Genomic DNA, 16,054 nt, shown 5'->3' on the forward strand with positions numbered 1-16,054 from the left:
TATGGCCACGCGCCGCTTCCTTGCGCCCTTATGGGTGCTCCTTTCTCTTTCCTTCATTCTCCCGCGCATGCATATTCTCCGCCACACTGCACGCGCGAAGCTTTTATGCCCTACGGTATAAGGCACGCAAAGCGATACTAGCGTTCCCAAGCGGCCGTTCGCTCTCCGAGCTGTTTCCACCATATTGCGACGCCGTCATTCTTGCGCATGCGATCCCCCCCCCCCCCCCTTTTTTTTACGGTTTTATTGCATCCCCATATCCTCGCTTATCGCAGTCTCCCATCGCTTTCTCTTCTTCCTTACACGCACGGTTTGTTCAGTCTCATTTTTTTTCTTCACCTGCTTCTATCTTTCGTCGTTGATGGAGCGTAGCTCCGTAACTCCCGCTATCGTGAGGCGGCAGTGGATAGAAGAGAGAGAGAGAGTGTGTGTGTGTGTGTGCGAGGGAAAGACACTCGTTTTGCGCACGGAGGCGAGAAAGCGCATCGCGGAAGTCATCATCGTTCCGCGCCGCGGCCAATCGCGCGACGGCCGGAAACGGTTGTCCGCTCTATTTCTGCTTCGTTAGAGTCGGCGCGCTTTCCGCCCCCCTCCCCCCATCCCGCGTGCAATATGAATATCGGCGCGAGACGAGAGCGTGCAGTATCATCCCGGCCGCGCGCACCGGTAGTTTCGTAGTTCCGCTGCTATACCTGTACGCAGTGCGCAGCAAAAGAAGCGAAGAAAAGGAACTTAAAAAGACCACGCGCACCGAAGCATGCGCTGAGAACGGAGCGAGGGATAAGATGGGGCGATGTGGAGAGGGAGAGAATGAAATGCGAATACGGCAAGCGTTGAATCGAAGCGCAAATGAATATGTATGCGGAAAGAGTGCTAGCGAGTAACGCCGGTTGGTGCGCGGATGGATGGCGCACTCTACCTGTGTTCAAGAACAATTAGTGGCACAATTGCAAGCAAGCAGAACGCTGTAGTTGCGTGTGCTTCGCCCTCGTGCGCAAGCGACAATAGTATCGCCTGTAAAGCGTGCTTCACCTTTATGTGGGTGATGATGCGGCAAAGCCACCTTGCAGAATCGTTTGTGAGGGAAAGCCATTGTTTGAGTGGCAGGAGACAGGAGGCGGCGCGCCGTTCAGGTGATGAATCTCGCCTCGTTGGTTTAACGTTCGAATGTTCTAGATGGGCTTGCGAACGGACATCGTACTTGGGTTCAATTCAGGGACAGTCCGAAAATATAATTTTGCTTGTACTCTAAAGTTATCGGATCAGGTCAGTAAAACGAATACACTAAATGTAACCGCATCTATCCTTGAATCTAAAGCGGCAGCGGATAACTTGCTGTACAATATCAACATATCTTACCTAAATTATGATCAGAGTGCCAAGGCAGTGAGGATATTTACAATTTTCGCGAACTTTTGGTGTCGAATGTACGCACACAAAAAACATTTTCCTTTCAAACTCAGTGTACTTCAAAAAGTAAAAACTAGGAAGGAGGTTTGGTGTTTGCAAGACTTCTGAGCGGGTCTGTGTCCGCCATAATCAGCAGCAGCAAACAAACGCCCCTTGTCAGAGATCTCCCCGTATCCGCAAGTGGGGCATCTCAACTCTCCACTCATCTCTGCCACTGTCGCATGCGTCTGCTCTTCCTTTGGGGGCCGTCCCATGCATTACGCAATTTGTCCAGCTGTTTTTCAATCTGTTGATATGGAGTCAAGTATTGTCTCGACACGCACCTATTGCATAATGCTGTATTTTGATCGTTACGCGAGTCGTTCTTTCGCTGTCGTAGCTTCGCGAATTGAAGTTATTCCAGACGTTTCAGCCCTTCAGCTTATTGCGCCAGGACATAGTGATTACAGGAGTTACTTCCTCCGAATACCGGTGCATATGTTTCGTTCTCTTCACACTAAGTCCAATGTGTCCCGTTTTATTTTCAAGTTCTAACGCTCTTGTCTTTGTGCTTGCACTTTAAAAGAACTTAAGCTTGCCCGAGTCGCCACCTTGCAACCCTCAAGAACGTCTGACTGTTGTAACCAAACGACATTTGCCTTCTGCTTTCACCAAATACGCAGCACGAATTAACAGGCTGGCTTCAGGAAGGGAGATTCTACATTGTATCACATCCATATGATCAGTCAGGTAATTGAAAAATCTGCGGAGTACAACCAACCTTTGTATATGACTTTCATAGATTATGAAAAGGCATTTGATTCAGTACAGATGCTAACAGTCATGGAGGCATTGCGTAATCAATGAGTACAAGAGACATGCGTGAATATCTTGGGAATATCTACAAAGATTCCAAAAGAAATTTGGAAAATGACCTATCAAGAAGTTGGTCAGGCGAGGAGACACAATCTCTCCAATGCTATTCACTGCATGCTTAGAAGCATTCAAGCTCTTCGACTGGTAAGGCTTAGGAGTGAGGATCAAGGGTGAATATCTCAACAAGCTTTGATTTTCAGATGACATTGCCCTGTTCAGCAACACTGGGGATCAATTGCTACAAATGACGGAGGATCTTAACCCGCAGAAACTTGGATCTCCAATTACCCCTGTCTTGCGCTTTATTATTCGAACTTGTGCCTTCAAATTTCCTAATTCCATCGTACCACTTAATTTTCTGCCGTCCTCGACTGCGCTTTCCTTCTCTTGGCACCCATTCTGTAATTCTAATGATCCACCGGTTATCCATTCTACGCATTACATGGCCTGCCCAGCTCCTTTTTTTTTTCTAATCATGCCAATTAGAATATCAGCTATCCCCCTTTGATCTATAAGTTACACCGCTCTCTTCCTGTCTCTTCACGTTACGCTTAACGTTTTTTGTTTCATCGCTCTTTGCGTGGTCCTTAACTTGTTCTCGAACTTCTTTGTTAAATTCGAAGTTTCTGCCCCATATGTTAGCACAAGTAGGATGCAATAATTGTACACTTTTGTTTTCAACGACAGTGGTAAGCTTCCAGTCAGTATTTGGTATTACTTATCGTATGCACTCCAACCCATTCTTAATCTTCTGCAAGTTTCCTTCTCATAATCAGGGTCCCCTGTGAGCAATCGACATAGGTAAATGTACTCCGGCACAAACTCTAAATGCCAACTGGCGATCATGAATTCTTGTTCCCTTGCCAGGCTATCGAACATAAGCTTTGTCTTCTCCGTAATAAACAAATTAAGGACCACGCAAAGAGCGGTGGAATGAGAAATGTCAGGCGTAACGTTAGGACAGGAAAAGAGCAGTGTGGATCAGAGAGCAAACAGGCATAGCCGATACTTTAGCTGACGTGAAGCGAAAAGAAATGGAGCTGGGCAGGCTAATTCGAAGGGTTGATAACCGGTGGACCATCAGAGTTACAGAATGGGTGCCAAAGGAAGGAAAGCGCAGTCGAGGACAGCATAAAATTAGGCAAGACGATGAAATTGTGAAATTTTCAGGCGCAAGCTGGAATGAGCTAGCGCAAGGCAGGGTTAATGGGAGATCGCTGGGAGAGGCCTTCGTCCTGCAGTGAACATAATAGGCTGCTAATGATTCGTATTAGTCTAACACGTGCCCTTTCCCTTTCTTCCCACAGGTCCCATCCACCATGCGCCGGCGCAGATACCGCAGTTTCCGCCAGTGTTTCCCCATTTCCCAGGATTGGGAGGAAGGTGAGTAGAGCGTGATGACGTCATTTCTGTAAATAGTTATGTTCTTTACTCCACTCTGCTATTTTCACTCCACCAACGCCCCCCCTGCTGACCACCGTTCAGGCGTCAGCAGACTGGGTGTTCAGCATCACTTCCCTTGCCTTTATTTTCATTTATTCTTATGTATTTCAATAAACAACGAATTTAGCTCGGCTACCACTTCCTCGACGAGAACCAGCAAACTTTTACGAGAATAGCGATACCTCGTCAGATGCCGCAAAGCTGCCTGCTCTTTCTTCTCCGTGGCATATTTGACCAGATCATTTTTAGAGCGTCCTGGCTCTGACACCTTGCGTCGAAGAAAGCCTTAACGCTTTAGTGCGAGAATAAGTCGATTAAATTGTGCTCACCGGGCTTTATTATCGTCTCTAGCTTCCTCCTGGGCAACTACTCGCACGACCACTGAAACGGCAAAGTGAATGTTCCACCACTTTACACACTACTGAACTACAACCGATAAAGAAGAGGAAAAGACAAAAACATACAAGCGCTGGTAGTCCAGGCAATTCCTGCGCCTGATTGCCATCTACCTCATCGCCATTTAGGCGACACTTCGACGAAAATTCGATTAGTCAAGTGGCATGTTAGAAGAGACACAAGTGATTCTGGTCAATGACCAAGCGGAAAGTTTTGACTTGATGAGTAAGCATAAGTCCTAGCACTCTTTCTTTTCAAGGGACGTCGTCAGGCGTCCAACGAACCTGAGTAATCAAAAACCTTTGTATTTTAATTTGACAATGGTTCGTTAAACGTGTGGCGACGTGCTTTAGAGCACGTTGCCAGACGTCGAACGAACCAATGTCACAGAGCAATACAAGGAGGAGACGGGAAACTTTCTTGCGGGCTACTCTGAATCCATCGGTGTACAAAACAGTGTATCACGAGTTTCTTATGACAAATTCGGCAACGCGCACCGGGTTTCATCCAATCATGGTCACCCCCGGATCCTCCGGTGTGCGGCGACGCGATTTCACGAATTCGCCACTAGAGAGCGCATACAGAAAAAGCAGCAAAAAAAAAAAAAAAAACTTTAGAATGTAGACGAATGCCAGGCAGTTGGCGACAGAGCAGAATGAATTTAATTTGTAAAGCTAAGGGGGAGAAACACGGCATTCACTCGTATAGACCGTTGACCATTACATCGGTGATATACAGGTTAGCAATGCAGGCAGTTAAAGCTGAAAGCATGGGCAGAGAATAATGGCATTTTGGGAGAACTTCAGAATGGCTTCACAATAGGCAGGCGTCTGGATGATAACTTATTTGTCCATACTCAGTGTCTTGAAATATGTCAAGAGTAAAAAGGAGATCGTTATATGTGGCTGTTTTAGACAATATAGTGGCGTATGACAACGTAGACCGCAACATTTTGGGGGATATTCTGGAAGCGGAAAGCTTAGGCGACGATTGTGCGCAGCTTTTGAGATAGGTTTACCTAGAAAATACCGTTTGCGTTGAATGGGAAGGGATGAGGAGCGAGGAGAAAGTTGATATCAACAAGAGACTGGGGCAGGGGTGCCCCCACTACTGTTTATAGTCTACATGGTGACGATGGAAAGGGCGCTAGAGGGAAGTAATAGCATGTTTAATCTCTCATACAAACAGGCGGGTACACTAGTGCAGCAGCAACTTCCAGTGTTGTTTTATGTGGACGACATTGTGTTGCTATCTAACAAGCAAATTGATATACAATGTCTGGCTAATATCTGTGGACAGGAAAGCGATAAGTTAGGCCTGAAATTTAGCGTTAGAAAAATCAGGTGTTATGGTATTCAATGAAAGTGAACAGACAGTGTCAATACAGGGCAAGGAAATGCCTCGCGTAAAAGAATATAAATATATTGGTATATGGACAAGCGAAGGCAACAGATATATGGAAACACAGGAAAAACAATAACAGTAACACAGAGTACTATGGGCATGCAATGGTACGAGGGGATCCGATGTATGTGGAAAGCTATAATGCTTGCACGACTTACATTTGGAAATGTGGTTGTTTGCTTGAAATCAGGGATACAATCAAGACTCGATACAACCATAGGCCAATGGGACGCCTCGCATTGGGCGCTCACGGAAAAACTACAAATGAAGCTATGCAGGGTGCTATGGGCTGGACAAATTTTGAAGTGAGGAAAGCTCGCAGTAAAATTAATTATGAAGAACGACTGAGGAATGTGGAAGAAAGTAAATGGGCTGGGAGAGTGTTCAGGTATTTGTAGAGGAAAAACATTTATTCACAGTGGAAGAAAAGAACTAGGAAGCTTAGCAGCAAGTATGACCGGTATGGTGAGCAACATGGCAAGCGGAAAGTCAGAGAGGCTGACATAATCGCATGGATGGCGGCAATAAAAAAAAAAGCCTGCTATATAAGTAACTACTGAAGAGGAAAAAACTAAATCAGGAAAAAGAAATTTATGATAAATCAAAGGGAACCTCATTACTTTTCGAAGCGAGACCACGCTGTCTCAGAACACGCACTTACAAAGCGGATGCAAAAAGGAAGACGCATGTACTTGCTGCGGTAAAGGTAGGGAAACTATCGAACATGTTTTATTAGAATGGGAAGATATTTGCCCAGCGGCCGGGTTAAGCATCTGCGGCTACCTTGAAGCCCTTAGGATCAGCGAGAGCAAGGAGAAAGTAAACATGTCCGCAGTAGAGATTAGTAAGCGGCGATTGGAAGACTGGTGGAAGAAAAGTAGGGAAACGACAAACAACGGAGGCGCGCAAAAACAAAATTTATAATAGGGGTTGAGAAAGTCTGGTTATGGGAATTCATTGTGGGTTCTTCTTTCCTATTCTTTTTCACATAGGTAGGACATTACGCAATGTAATAACAAGAGCTCGGTGGCGCAACCCACCGCCCCGTTCCAAAGGGGACGCTCGCAGCATCCATCCATACAAGCTTTACCCAAAACACCTTTCCAAGCGAAACGCGGCGTCCGAAGGCATGATGCTGCGTGCATTTGCACCGGTTTCAAGTTTTCTTTTTGGAAGTGGCAGCCAAACCATGCAATCACGCAAACTTACATTTATTACATTTCGAAACAAAACGATAACATCTGTTATCGTTTTGTTATCTCTCAAGAAAAAGAAAATAGCTGGCCGGCAACTTCCTCCAGAAGAGGTGCAACGAATACGCCTGCTCTAGTGGAAAAATCATGAGTAAAGAGTACGATCAACATGACAAATATTTTACAACATACAAGCGAAGGAAGAGTGGGGTGTACAGCAAGACATGAAGTCTTCCAAAACGCCGAAAGATGGAGAAACCAAGACGCTCTAGTTTCAAGACCACTGCTACCCCTGTGTCACACGGGCATTTCCAAGGACTTAGAATCGATAGTTTTGTCACCCCAACGACGAAGCAGCTCTTGCTACGCAAGAAACTACTCGGTCTCTTTGAATAAGCGGCTTCACGCTGAGACCTTAGGTCTGCTGACCTCAGACCTTAGGTCTGCTGCTACCGCCAATGCACAACGCCCTCGACCCCCATCACCACACTCGAGTTGCGAGTACCTCACCCCCATTCCGGCCCCCAAGTGTACCAGCGGGCCATATAATGCTCACTGATTTGAATTTCCCGCCACAGAACACCAGAGTGACGCGAACCAGCAAAGATCCAACTACTGTCGACTGTAGCCGACTCGACAGCTGAACCCGGCCACCGTCGGCAACGCTCATCGTCTGCCGACACCTTAGTCGTGCGCACCAGCATACGAAGCCATGTTTTTGTAAATAGGAATGACGTCACTGTGATCAGAACTTCGATGCCTAAACGAAATTTCTCGGTGGCCATGTTTAGGGGATGCAGTCGTAGGAAGCGCAGAACAAATCGACAATAACCTTGTAAACACTACTGTTCACGAAGTAAGCATAACGAAGGTTGGCATAGATGCCTCCTTGACGTTCGAAATTCAGTTATTGAGGGTCAGAGAAAACTCACGCATTGTCCGCCAAGCCAATGCTTGGTAGCTTTCTTAAAATGTTCATGAAACCGAGCCTTATGCACACAAAGCTAAGCGCACCTTGTACGTTTGCGCGCTAGCTGGTTTCCACGGAATCTCGTTACAGATTAAGTTAATTCAACGAACTCATGTCGTTTTCTGCCGACTAAGAATAGGGCACGCCTACGTAAACCCACTCTCACCTGTCGACTGCTGGTGGTGGCTCCTGTCTGTGGCAGATGTGGTGAGGGACTGGCAGTCCTTCGCGTCTTGCTGGAATGTTGAGAAGGGGACACTGGAAGAAGATAATAGAAAACACTCCTATACAGCAGGCCGACAGCATATCGCACTACAGCTAGCGACTGCTTCATTTGTCCAGAAGTGCTCTCTGACAGCAAATCAATTTTACCCTTTTTTCTTTCCTTTTTTTCCCTTTGTTGGTGATGGTACATTGCGGGTTATGCTCCTATCAGAGTCGGCAGCTACACGATAATAGCGTTAGCGTAAGCACGTCCCTGCAGGTCCTTGCGTTCAAGGTCTATGATGAACTAGTTATATGCAAAGAAGTAACACCAACGCAGCGAGTTTTACTTTGTGGCTTCTTCGTAGCGCATGTTTTGTATTCACTACACCTCTCACTACATACGTTGGACAGTCAATAAATGTGTCAAATAAACTTCCATTAACTTTTATTCCAAGGCGCTGGAGACCGTACTGAATAAATACGTTCAGGCCCAGCAGTCAGCTGGGGAGGCCGCGTTTGGTTCGTTCTGCCGAAGAGCAGGCTGTGTTGAAGGAACGGCAGCGGGAGCGGGCCGCGCGTCCCGCGTTCGACCGAAGAACAGGCGCCGTTTGATGAACGCCACCGAGAACTCGCTCGAGAAAAGGCTCGCCGTAAGGGAGCGCGAAGCCGAGGCGTTACGGCAACGAAGAGCCGCCCGCGGTTCCCGAGCTTCGCTTGCACCCCTATTCACAGCAGTGGAAGGGCGGTCAATATTTTAATCGATGGCTCCACACACAAACTCATTATCATTTTGTGGAAGAAGAAAGAAAGCGCTAACGGATAGGACCACGAGAAAATAACGTAACAAACAGAAGCAGTGCTGTCTTGAAATATCTGCGTTCGTTTATACAGGCGTCTTCAAGGATCTTGTGACAGTAATATATCGTATCTGAAGATACTTTTGTTGCTCTATCGAAAACACAGATATATGCATTGCCGAATGCACAACGATACAAGTACAAAATACCCTAACAATGTCTTAGCCTTTTCAGCGTCACTGAGGTACCGGTACATTACCGCGTTTCCGTGCCGCTATGTTCGTTTTGACACTCCTTTTGTCACACAGGAGTGCGAGAACCCCACCAAGAGAGCATTTGACATTACTCGCTTTTTTTTTTCATTTCTGCACAACCGAAAAAAAGCCGCTGTAATCCTTTAATAGTATCCGAACATAATACTTAAGGCAGGGGCTGCACTTCAAATAATAATAATTAATAAATAAAAAACGTACCAGACGCGACACTGAAAGGGTTAAGATGGTATCTAAGGTATATATTTTCCATATCTACGCTATCGATTTACGCTGTTTAAATCTGTGTATCCTATACTCAGCAGACGCACTGTCTTTTCGTCTGCCTCGCGACAACGCAGCAGATGGCGAGCACGCAGCGAAGCGCCGTTGCTATCACTCGGAGGGAGGCCCGTCGGTCGGGAATGTACTCGTGCGCGTTCGTCTCACGCCGGCAGCCCGAGACGAATGTAAACAGCGTCCCCCCCTTCTCTCTCCTTCTGTGCCCTCTTCTCCTTCTCCCCTTCTCCACTCCGCCTTGGCCTCCATTTGTCATCGAGAGCGCACATCACCACACGCCCTCTGCCGGGAACCACTGCCACCAATGCTCGGCGTCTCAATTTCTCCCTCCTCTCCCAATCCTGCGCGGGCGCGAGCTCCGAAGTGCGCACGCTCTACCGAAAGGAGTTCGTTCCAGTACAGTCGAAAGAACACTCAGAAACCAACTAGCGGCGCAATGCGTCTTCGAAATGGAGAGCAATCGAGCATCGCGCCGGGAGCAACAATTTGGGCGAATTTTTTTATTCGTTCTCCGCGCGCGGTGAGAACAGCAGCTGAGAGAGAGAGAGAGAGAGTAAACGAATTCTTTAAAAATGCTACGATTGGTGACGCGTCCCACAGATGGCAGCACGAGTACCGGGAACCGGCTCCTTCGCTCTCCGTTACGTCTCCTCTCTATCTCTAGGTGAGAAAGAGAAGTCGGGAGCGGTGATTACATGGAGCGGATGTGTTCGAGCTTTCACAATAGGGATGTGCGAATATGCGGAGCTTAACGAATAACTAATCGGAATGTGCCTATCCGTCTCGTTCTTTAAATCAAGCAGATCAAACAGGCACTATTCGCTAACACGTATAGTTTTCGAACATACATCTCATCGCCGACTGTGTGCAATTAAGCATAACATTGGGACAAAAGAGGACGTAGAATACGAGAATTTACGAAGTGGGGCATGGTACGTTGCTCAGGAAGCCAGAATTTTCCGTCTAACCCGCAATAAGGTCCCACTCACCAGTGACTCCTGAGTAGGTGAATAAACTACTTATTTGCTCCTCCTAATGCTCCATTTCTTCTTTCGCTAAACAGCGCTTCTTACGGGCAGTGTAATGACGTATCCTGGATATACCAGAATGTGAACACGGTTTCATTTCAATGGTGAGATCGGCTGTTGATTCTTGGAAAACTACTGGATTCCAATTCGGTCCTCAATATTGCAAGTCGCACACCCCTTGTTCACAATATGTGGAAGGCCACGCAGTAAATTTACATTTGCTTACCTGTGATGGTCATCACCAGGGCACGGTACCAGACAGCGTCAGCTCCTGCGCACATGGCAAGCGTTTTGACCATTCGCATTAAATCCCAAAAGTGACAGTTAGGAATGCAATAAACACGTAATAAACGTGCCGACAGTCATCCTTCAAATTGCGTTACCTCAAAAGTCGCTAACTTCTTGACATCACTCATATGCTTCTAATTTTGTCACTTCATCTCCAAAAATAATCTGGCTAACCGAAGCTGTAGAACCACATCTAATTGGAAAGCCACCAACCCTTTCACGAATATGCTAAGTGAATCTGATTGGGTGCATTCACACGGTCAACGGGGCGAAGACAGCGCTGCATCAACAACATGGCAGTCAAGCACGCTCTGAATTCATTTGAGTCAAGACAAATAAATGATAGAGAGAGTCCTAGCTCTGTGCAGCATTTATTCCCCAACGAATCAGCCACCGTCAAGAGCAAGAAAAGCTAAGATTAGGTTCAGCTACATTAATCGTTGCGCTTGCAGAAGGCATGCGACCATTCTCTGCCAAGAGATGATTAATAATGATCTGGAGTTCCACGTGCCAAAGCCACTATATCCGATTACCAAGCACGCTGTAGTGGAAAGACTCCGGATTGATATTGACCACCTGGGGTTATTCAACGTGCACACAATACACGAGTGAACGAGCGTTTCTGTATTCGTGCCCCCCTGAGAAGGCGGCCTGCGCGGCAGGAATCGAACCCGCGGCCTTGTGCTCACCGTGGCCACGAGCAACCGCGGCGGGCCAACAGGTGATTTGATCGCGGGGAGACATCGCCAACTATTCCCGTTGTTGACAAAGACGCTAATAATAAACAGAAATTAGCATGTGCTGATAAAGTACTCATCAAACAGCATATATTTTCGTTAATCTCGCGGAATGATAGCTCGAGGAGAAAATGATGGTCGCACTTTTTTTTTACTTTCGCGCCACGTCAGTGTCACGTCACAGAATGCAAAGTATTTTACTCCTTTTTTTTTCCTTTCGACCAATTGTGGCTCAGCAGCAGTTCTCGAGGCTTCCTAAGTTCAGCCTTTGGCTCCTTGAGAATACAATGTAGTCCACTTTTATCGATAGGAAATTTAACTTTGTCTGAGCTGACGTCGTCAAAATCGGTGACGTCACAGCGAGTTAGTACGGGAACTTCAAGGCGTCGTCGCCAGCCGTCTCTCGTTCCTGCATTTTTCCTGCCTTGTCAAGCCTCTTTGTGACTGCTGTGAGTGGCTTAATTGTTCGGTAACGTAGGAAAGCAATTTCCCAACTCAGCTCGCATAATATTTCTCCCACATCAGCTTTCCTCGGAGATTATCGGGGCCGCTGGGCTACTCTACGCCGCGCGGGCAAGCTTTTCACGCAGTGCGTAATTCTGTTGCCTCTGAGATCGGGCGCCGCGGAGCTTTCCAAATTTGACACGTGCTGGAATCAGACGCTCATCCATTGTGACCCGTGTGCTTTGCTTCCGTAGAACCCGTTCGGAATTTTTCTTGCTTTAAATTTTTAAAGAGAACAGAGTTTCACGGCGCATTGCAGTTGTGGGTGGCGCAATAAGCGGAATTAAGGTGCCGCGCACCTGAACGCTATTGCAAGGCATAGTGACGTCAATCCGTCGATACGATATGAGGATGCAGCAAACGGGGCGAAATTTATTTTGACCCATTCCCGATGCCCATAGAGGACACTAAAGAGGAGTGTTGATTATTTAGCCTGTATTATATGAGACACCTCTGTAATAGCAGGACAGGCACTCTTACAATGATAGGAGGCTTAGAGCGCCATAACTGATGTAAAAAAATGAATGAAGCGCGACGCTGCCTTGAAGTTTTGCCACTATGCAGGGCCGTGACGAAGAGCTTTTTTGACAGCGTCTACTCAGTCTAGTTGATTTCTAAGACAGGTGTGCGCGACAGGGAAGCATTATTAATATATTTTATCACATGGGCTTCCTCGATTTCTGACTTTGTTTTTTTCAAATGCGCAAGCATTTGTATGCTTACCCAACCGCGAAGCAGCCAGCGAATTCGCCTGAGTGCTGCCTCTCGCTTCAACGACAAGGAAGCGGCGAGAGCACAGCGCTCACGGAGACCTCGCCACATGTCGCACTGTGCGGCTTTCGCAGATCGCTTTCAAGGTATGGGCCTGCGCGTCTCTCGTCAACGATAAGCGGCGAGAACACAGCGCGCGAAGCTATCATCAGTAGGCGCATCGTTTTCAAGGAACAGGCCGCGCCGCCACGCCAGACGTGGCAGCCGCCGGAGCACGGTTGACCGCGGTTCATAGTCGTTCAGTGTACCTAATAGAAATGTTGTATATATTTTCCTCAGTTGCTACATCTCCCTCGCAATTTCATCCCACGTCGACATTCGCTGCGGGCTATCTATAGCACCAGTGGACGTTGCTTCTACTCCTCTCGTGCAGGTCTCACTTAACAGTTCGGTGTTGCAACCGCGTTTATCCGTTTCACGATTCTGTCGCGATCGTTCTCGCAGTTAAACGAAACACCACGTCAGTTCTACGAAATGCTTACGCACCATTTAACTCCCAGTTGAGATTCTGCGTGATTTTTTTTTTTGTCTGCTTCCCGACAATTTCCTTTCTTCCGGTCTTGCTCAATGTCTATTCGCAGACATCAATAGGTCATAAATTGAAGAGGCCCATCCAATAGAAACATATAAAAGTTCGCTATCGTGCTAAGTGTCACATCGAATAAATAATGGCTATCAGAAAGGGCCGGCATGAGAGCTGTTCTTTTGCTTTTTCTTTCTTTTCCCCGCAAAAAAAAGCAAGTATACTCAAGTATGCGCCTCAGCGCCAACGGAGAGAACACTGGGCAAGCGAAAGTGTGATGCTAAAACGCAGGAATCTTACTTTTGTATCAATGGTGCCACAACGTAGTGTACCAAATCCCTCTTTTATGCGGCCATTGATATATACACCGGCCAAACTGGCCAGTGTACATACCAATCACCGCGTAGCACGTAGCTCCCTATGCGGTTGCGGCGCATTGTTCATAAATTTAAAGCACTGTGAGGCGTTATCGGACCCAATGTGTAGGCGAAGCAAATGAGGCGTTTTTTCATCGACAGGAAAGGTTGCAAACGCGCGAGCACGCCATCGGTGTCGCTGCTCTCGGAGGACTCCGCGCTTCTTACGCGTGCATGATGGCTACCAGGTTACTTTATTTTATATTTTTTGCTTTTTGTGCTTTGTACTTCACATGCTTGTCTCCCACTCACTCCTTCCGCAACACCTCTATACATTGTCCTACGCGCGATAAAATTTGGTCGACGTGCATTTAGCGCGATTCGTCTGTTCACTCCCAGTGTCCTGTCCACGGTGTTCTCCACGTGGCACATACATCGCGCAATCTCCTTTTTCCGTGCACGAAAACCGGCTCATTAAGACATTCCCAACTTGCTCCGTAGGTTTTCGAACACTCTTGGAACGTCTCGCTAGCGACAGTGTGTGGTGCTTTCAGGTGTACTGAATGCCACGACGCGTCCACTTAACAGGCGGCTATTGAAACCGACACACAGGGCAATAAAACGGGCACGGACAACGCACAAGCGCACTGCTTGGAGAGGCGCGACGATCGATCACTCGCGCACCTTGGGAAGTCCCCACATCGATTCCTCTCGCATCGGAGCACGTCCGCTCCAGGCTACCGCTGCCACCCGACGATGCATCATCGCAGCACGTGCGATGGAGGATGAGGGCTCGCGAAAAAATTGCGACCCCGCTGGATTTCCCTTTCCATCGCGCCCCTTCGAAGCAGCGGCGGCGGCTGCTGTGGGAGGAATGCCGGCCGTTTGAAAGGACCGCCAGGCTCGCCGGGGTTGGCAGCGGAGGGTTCAGCGGGCACGCCCGCCCCTCGCCAGGGAAAGTGATCCCACGATGAAAACACTGACGGCGGCGGCATCGTCTCAAAGGGGGCGCGCGATGAAGAAAAAGCACGAAACCGCCGAGATGTGAGCGAGAGAAGCAATGCTTCTCGACTCAGCACAGTAGGCGTAGAAGTGGCTACCCTCACCAATTTGACAGAGAGGAGAACGAACCGAGGAAAACGAGAGGGCTTCAGCCGAAGCGTGGAGCGCAGGAGGGAGAGAAAGAGAGTCCATCAGCGCTTGGCGGACTACTGGAGCGTTCAACACGGGGCGGCACGAGCCAACTGCTCCCCAGCACTGGCCAGCAAGTCCACCCAGACTGGCCCGCGTTTGCCGCGCCCGCCATAACCTGCGTACCGGGCGCTTTGTCATCGGAGACTCATGCAGCACTACGCGGATTCGCCGCCGCCGTGTTGCTGGCGGCGGCGTCGGCTCCAGTAGCGAGCGGCCTCGGAGGCGGTGTCTCGACGACCACGCTGGGAGCCATGGCCGGTGCCGCCGTGACAGTCGCGCGTGGTCGACGCCGCTTTTGCGGCGGCGGCGGCGGCGACAGCGTGCCGGTCCGTCGCTCGTGCCGTGCTCGCGACGACACCGGAGTCGTTGACGGGGCCGGGAAATTTTGCGGGCGTTGTCGTCGTCGTTCTCGGCGCGCTCCGCTGGCGCTTTCGGGTGGTGGAGCGCGGCAGAGGCGTCGATCGGTGTTCGCGGCGGTGCTCTGTTGGGCGCCCCTGTGCGCGCTCCTCCTGGAATCCGCGCCCCGGACCGGCGCCGAAGTCGCGACCACCGGCGGTGGCCACTCCCTCAACAACGTCTCGCTTGGCTCGGACGTCGCCGACAACGTGACGGTGGTGGCCAGGTAAATGACAGAGCGGATACTCGCGCGAGCGAGCGTTTAAAGTACGACATTTGTCCCGCAAATAACGGCCGGGCAAGCGTTGGTCACGGAAAATGACATCAACGTAGGTGCGACCCGCGCTTTTATTTCTATATTCGCTGCGTAAAATTTTTACTGTTAATGTTCTGCTGCTTCGTGAATTCGTCGCAAGTATATCAAAAGCGTGGTCCGCGCGCGCACGGTCACCTTTATTTATGTTGGGTGAACACTATGCAATTCTGACTTTCTGCACTTTTTCACTAACTCAACGCCCAGCACTTACGTTAGCTGGGCAGTTGGGTACAGTGAATGACACCAGTTTGCTTCGAATTCCGCGCAGCGCAGAACCCCGAGTAAGTACAGCGAATAAACTTCGCTTGCTTTAAATCAACTAAGAATGTCTACAAGCGAATTTGCATGAAAGCTGCTGAAGAGTATGCTCAATTTCGCGCGGCACATCGTATTTTGTACATTGACATGCATATATATTATAGTGTTTGTGCAAATCGGACGAGTTTAAAAGCCTTTCACGTACTGCACAGTAATAACACGCTAGCGATATGCGCCACGTTTCAATTTCTAGACTGCCTTTATAGCTTCCCGGGAACACGCCCATCGCTTTATGAGCTGCCCCGGGCGCCGAGCGGAGAAGTCGCCTTTACAGGCGCTTTATCGTTTTTGTTTTTTGTTTGTCGCTAAGTGGTTGCGAGTTTCGGGCACGCCCCTAGTGTGTTCGGCCTCGACGCTGGCGAGATATCGATCCGCAGGCAAATGTTCTCAGTCAGCG

The 16,054-nt window shown here is 48.6% G+C and overlaps 2 protein-coding genes across 3 annotated transcripts in view; one reads left to right on the forward strand and one right to left on the reverse strand.

Moving 5' to 3' along the window:
* LOC126517492 (tyrosine-protein kinase transmembrane receptor Ror-like) overlaps positions 1-16,054 on the forward strand; it is a 316,867-nt gene that overhangs the window by 269,912 nt on the left and 30,901 nt on the right. Inside the window, exon 5 of one of the 2 annotated variants that reach the window (XM_055064215.1) lies at positions 3,573-3,648. In XM_055064215.1, coding sequence (XP_054920190.1) covers positions 3,573-3,648 — 76 coding nt within the window. Of the gene's footprint in view, positions 1-3,572; positions 3,649-13,940; positions 15,250-16,054 lie in introns of those variants that run through there. The other variant, XM_050167222.2, reaches the window with a different exon arrangement.
* Positions 1-16,054, reverse strand: part of Trs31 (trafficking protein particle complex subunit 31) — a 133,318-nt gene that overhangs the window by 21,536 nt on the left and 95,728 nt on the right. Inside the window, exons 7-8 of the transcript XR_008609583.2 lie at positions 10,481-10,525; positions 7,838-7,929 (exon numbers count right to left, since the gene is read on the reverse strand). The gene's annotated coding sequence lies outside the window, so the exon portion shown is untranslated. The remainder of the gene's footprint in view (positions 1-7,837; positions 7,930-10,480; positions 10,526-16,054) is intronic.

The sequence above is a fragment of the Dermacentor andersoni genome, chromosome 11, assembly GCF_023375885.2.
Source record: "Dermacentor andersoni chromosome 11, qqDerAnde1_hic_scaffold, whole genome shotgun sequence".
Lineage (NCBI taxonomy): Eukaryota > Metazoa > Arthropoda > Arachnida > Ixodida > Ixodidae > Dermacentor > Dermacentor andersoni.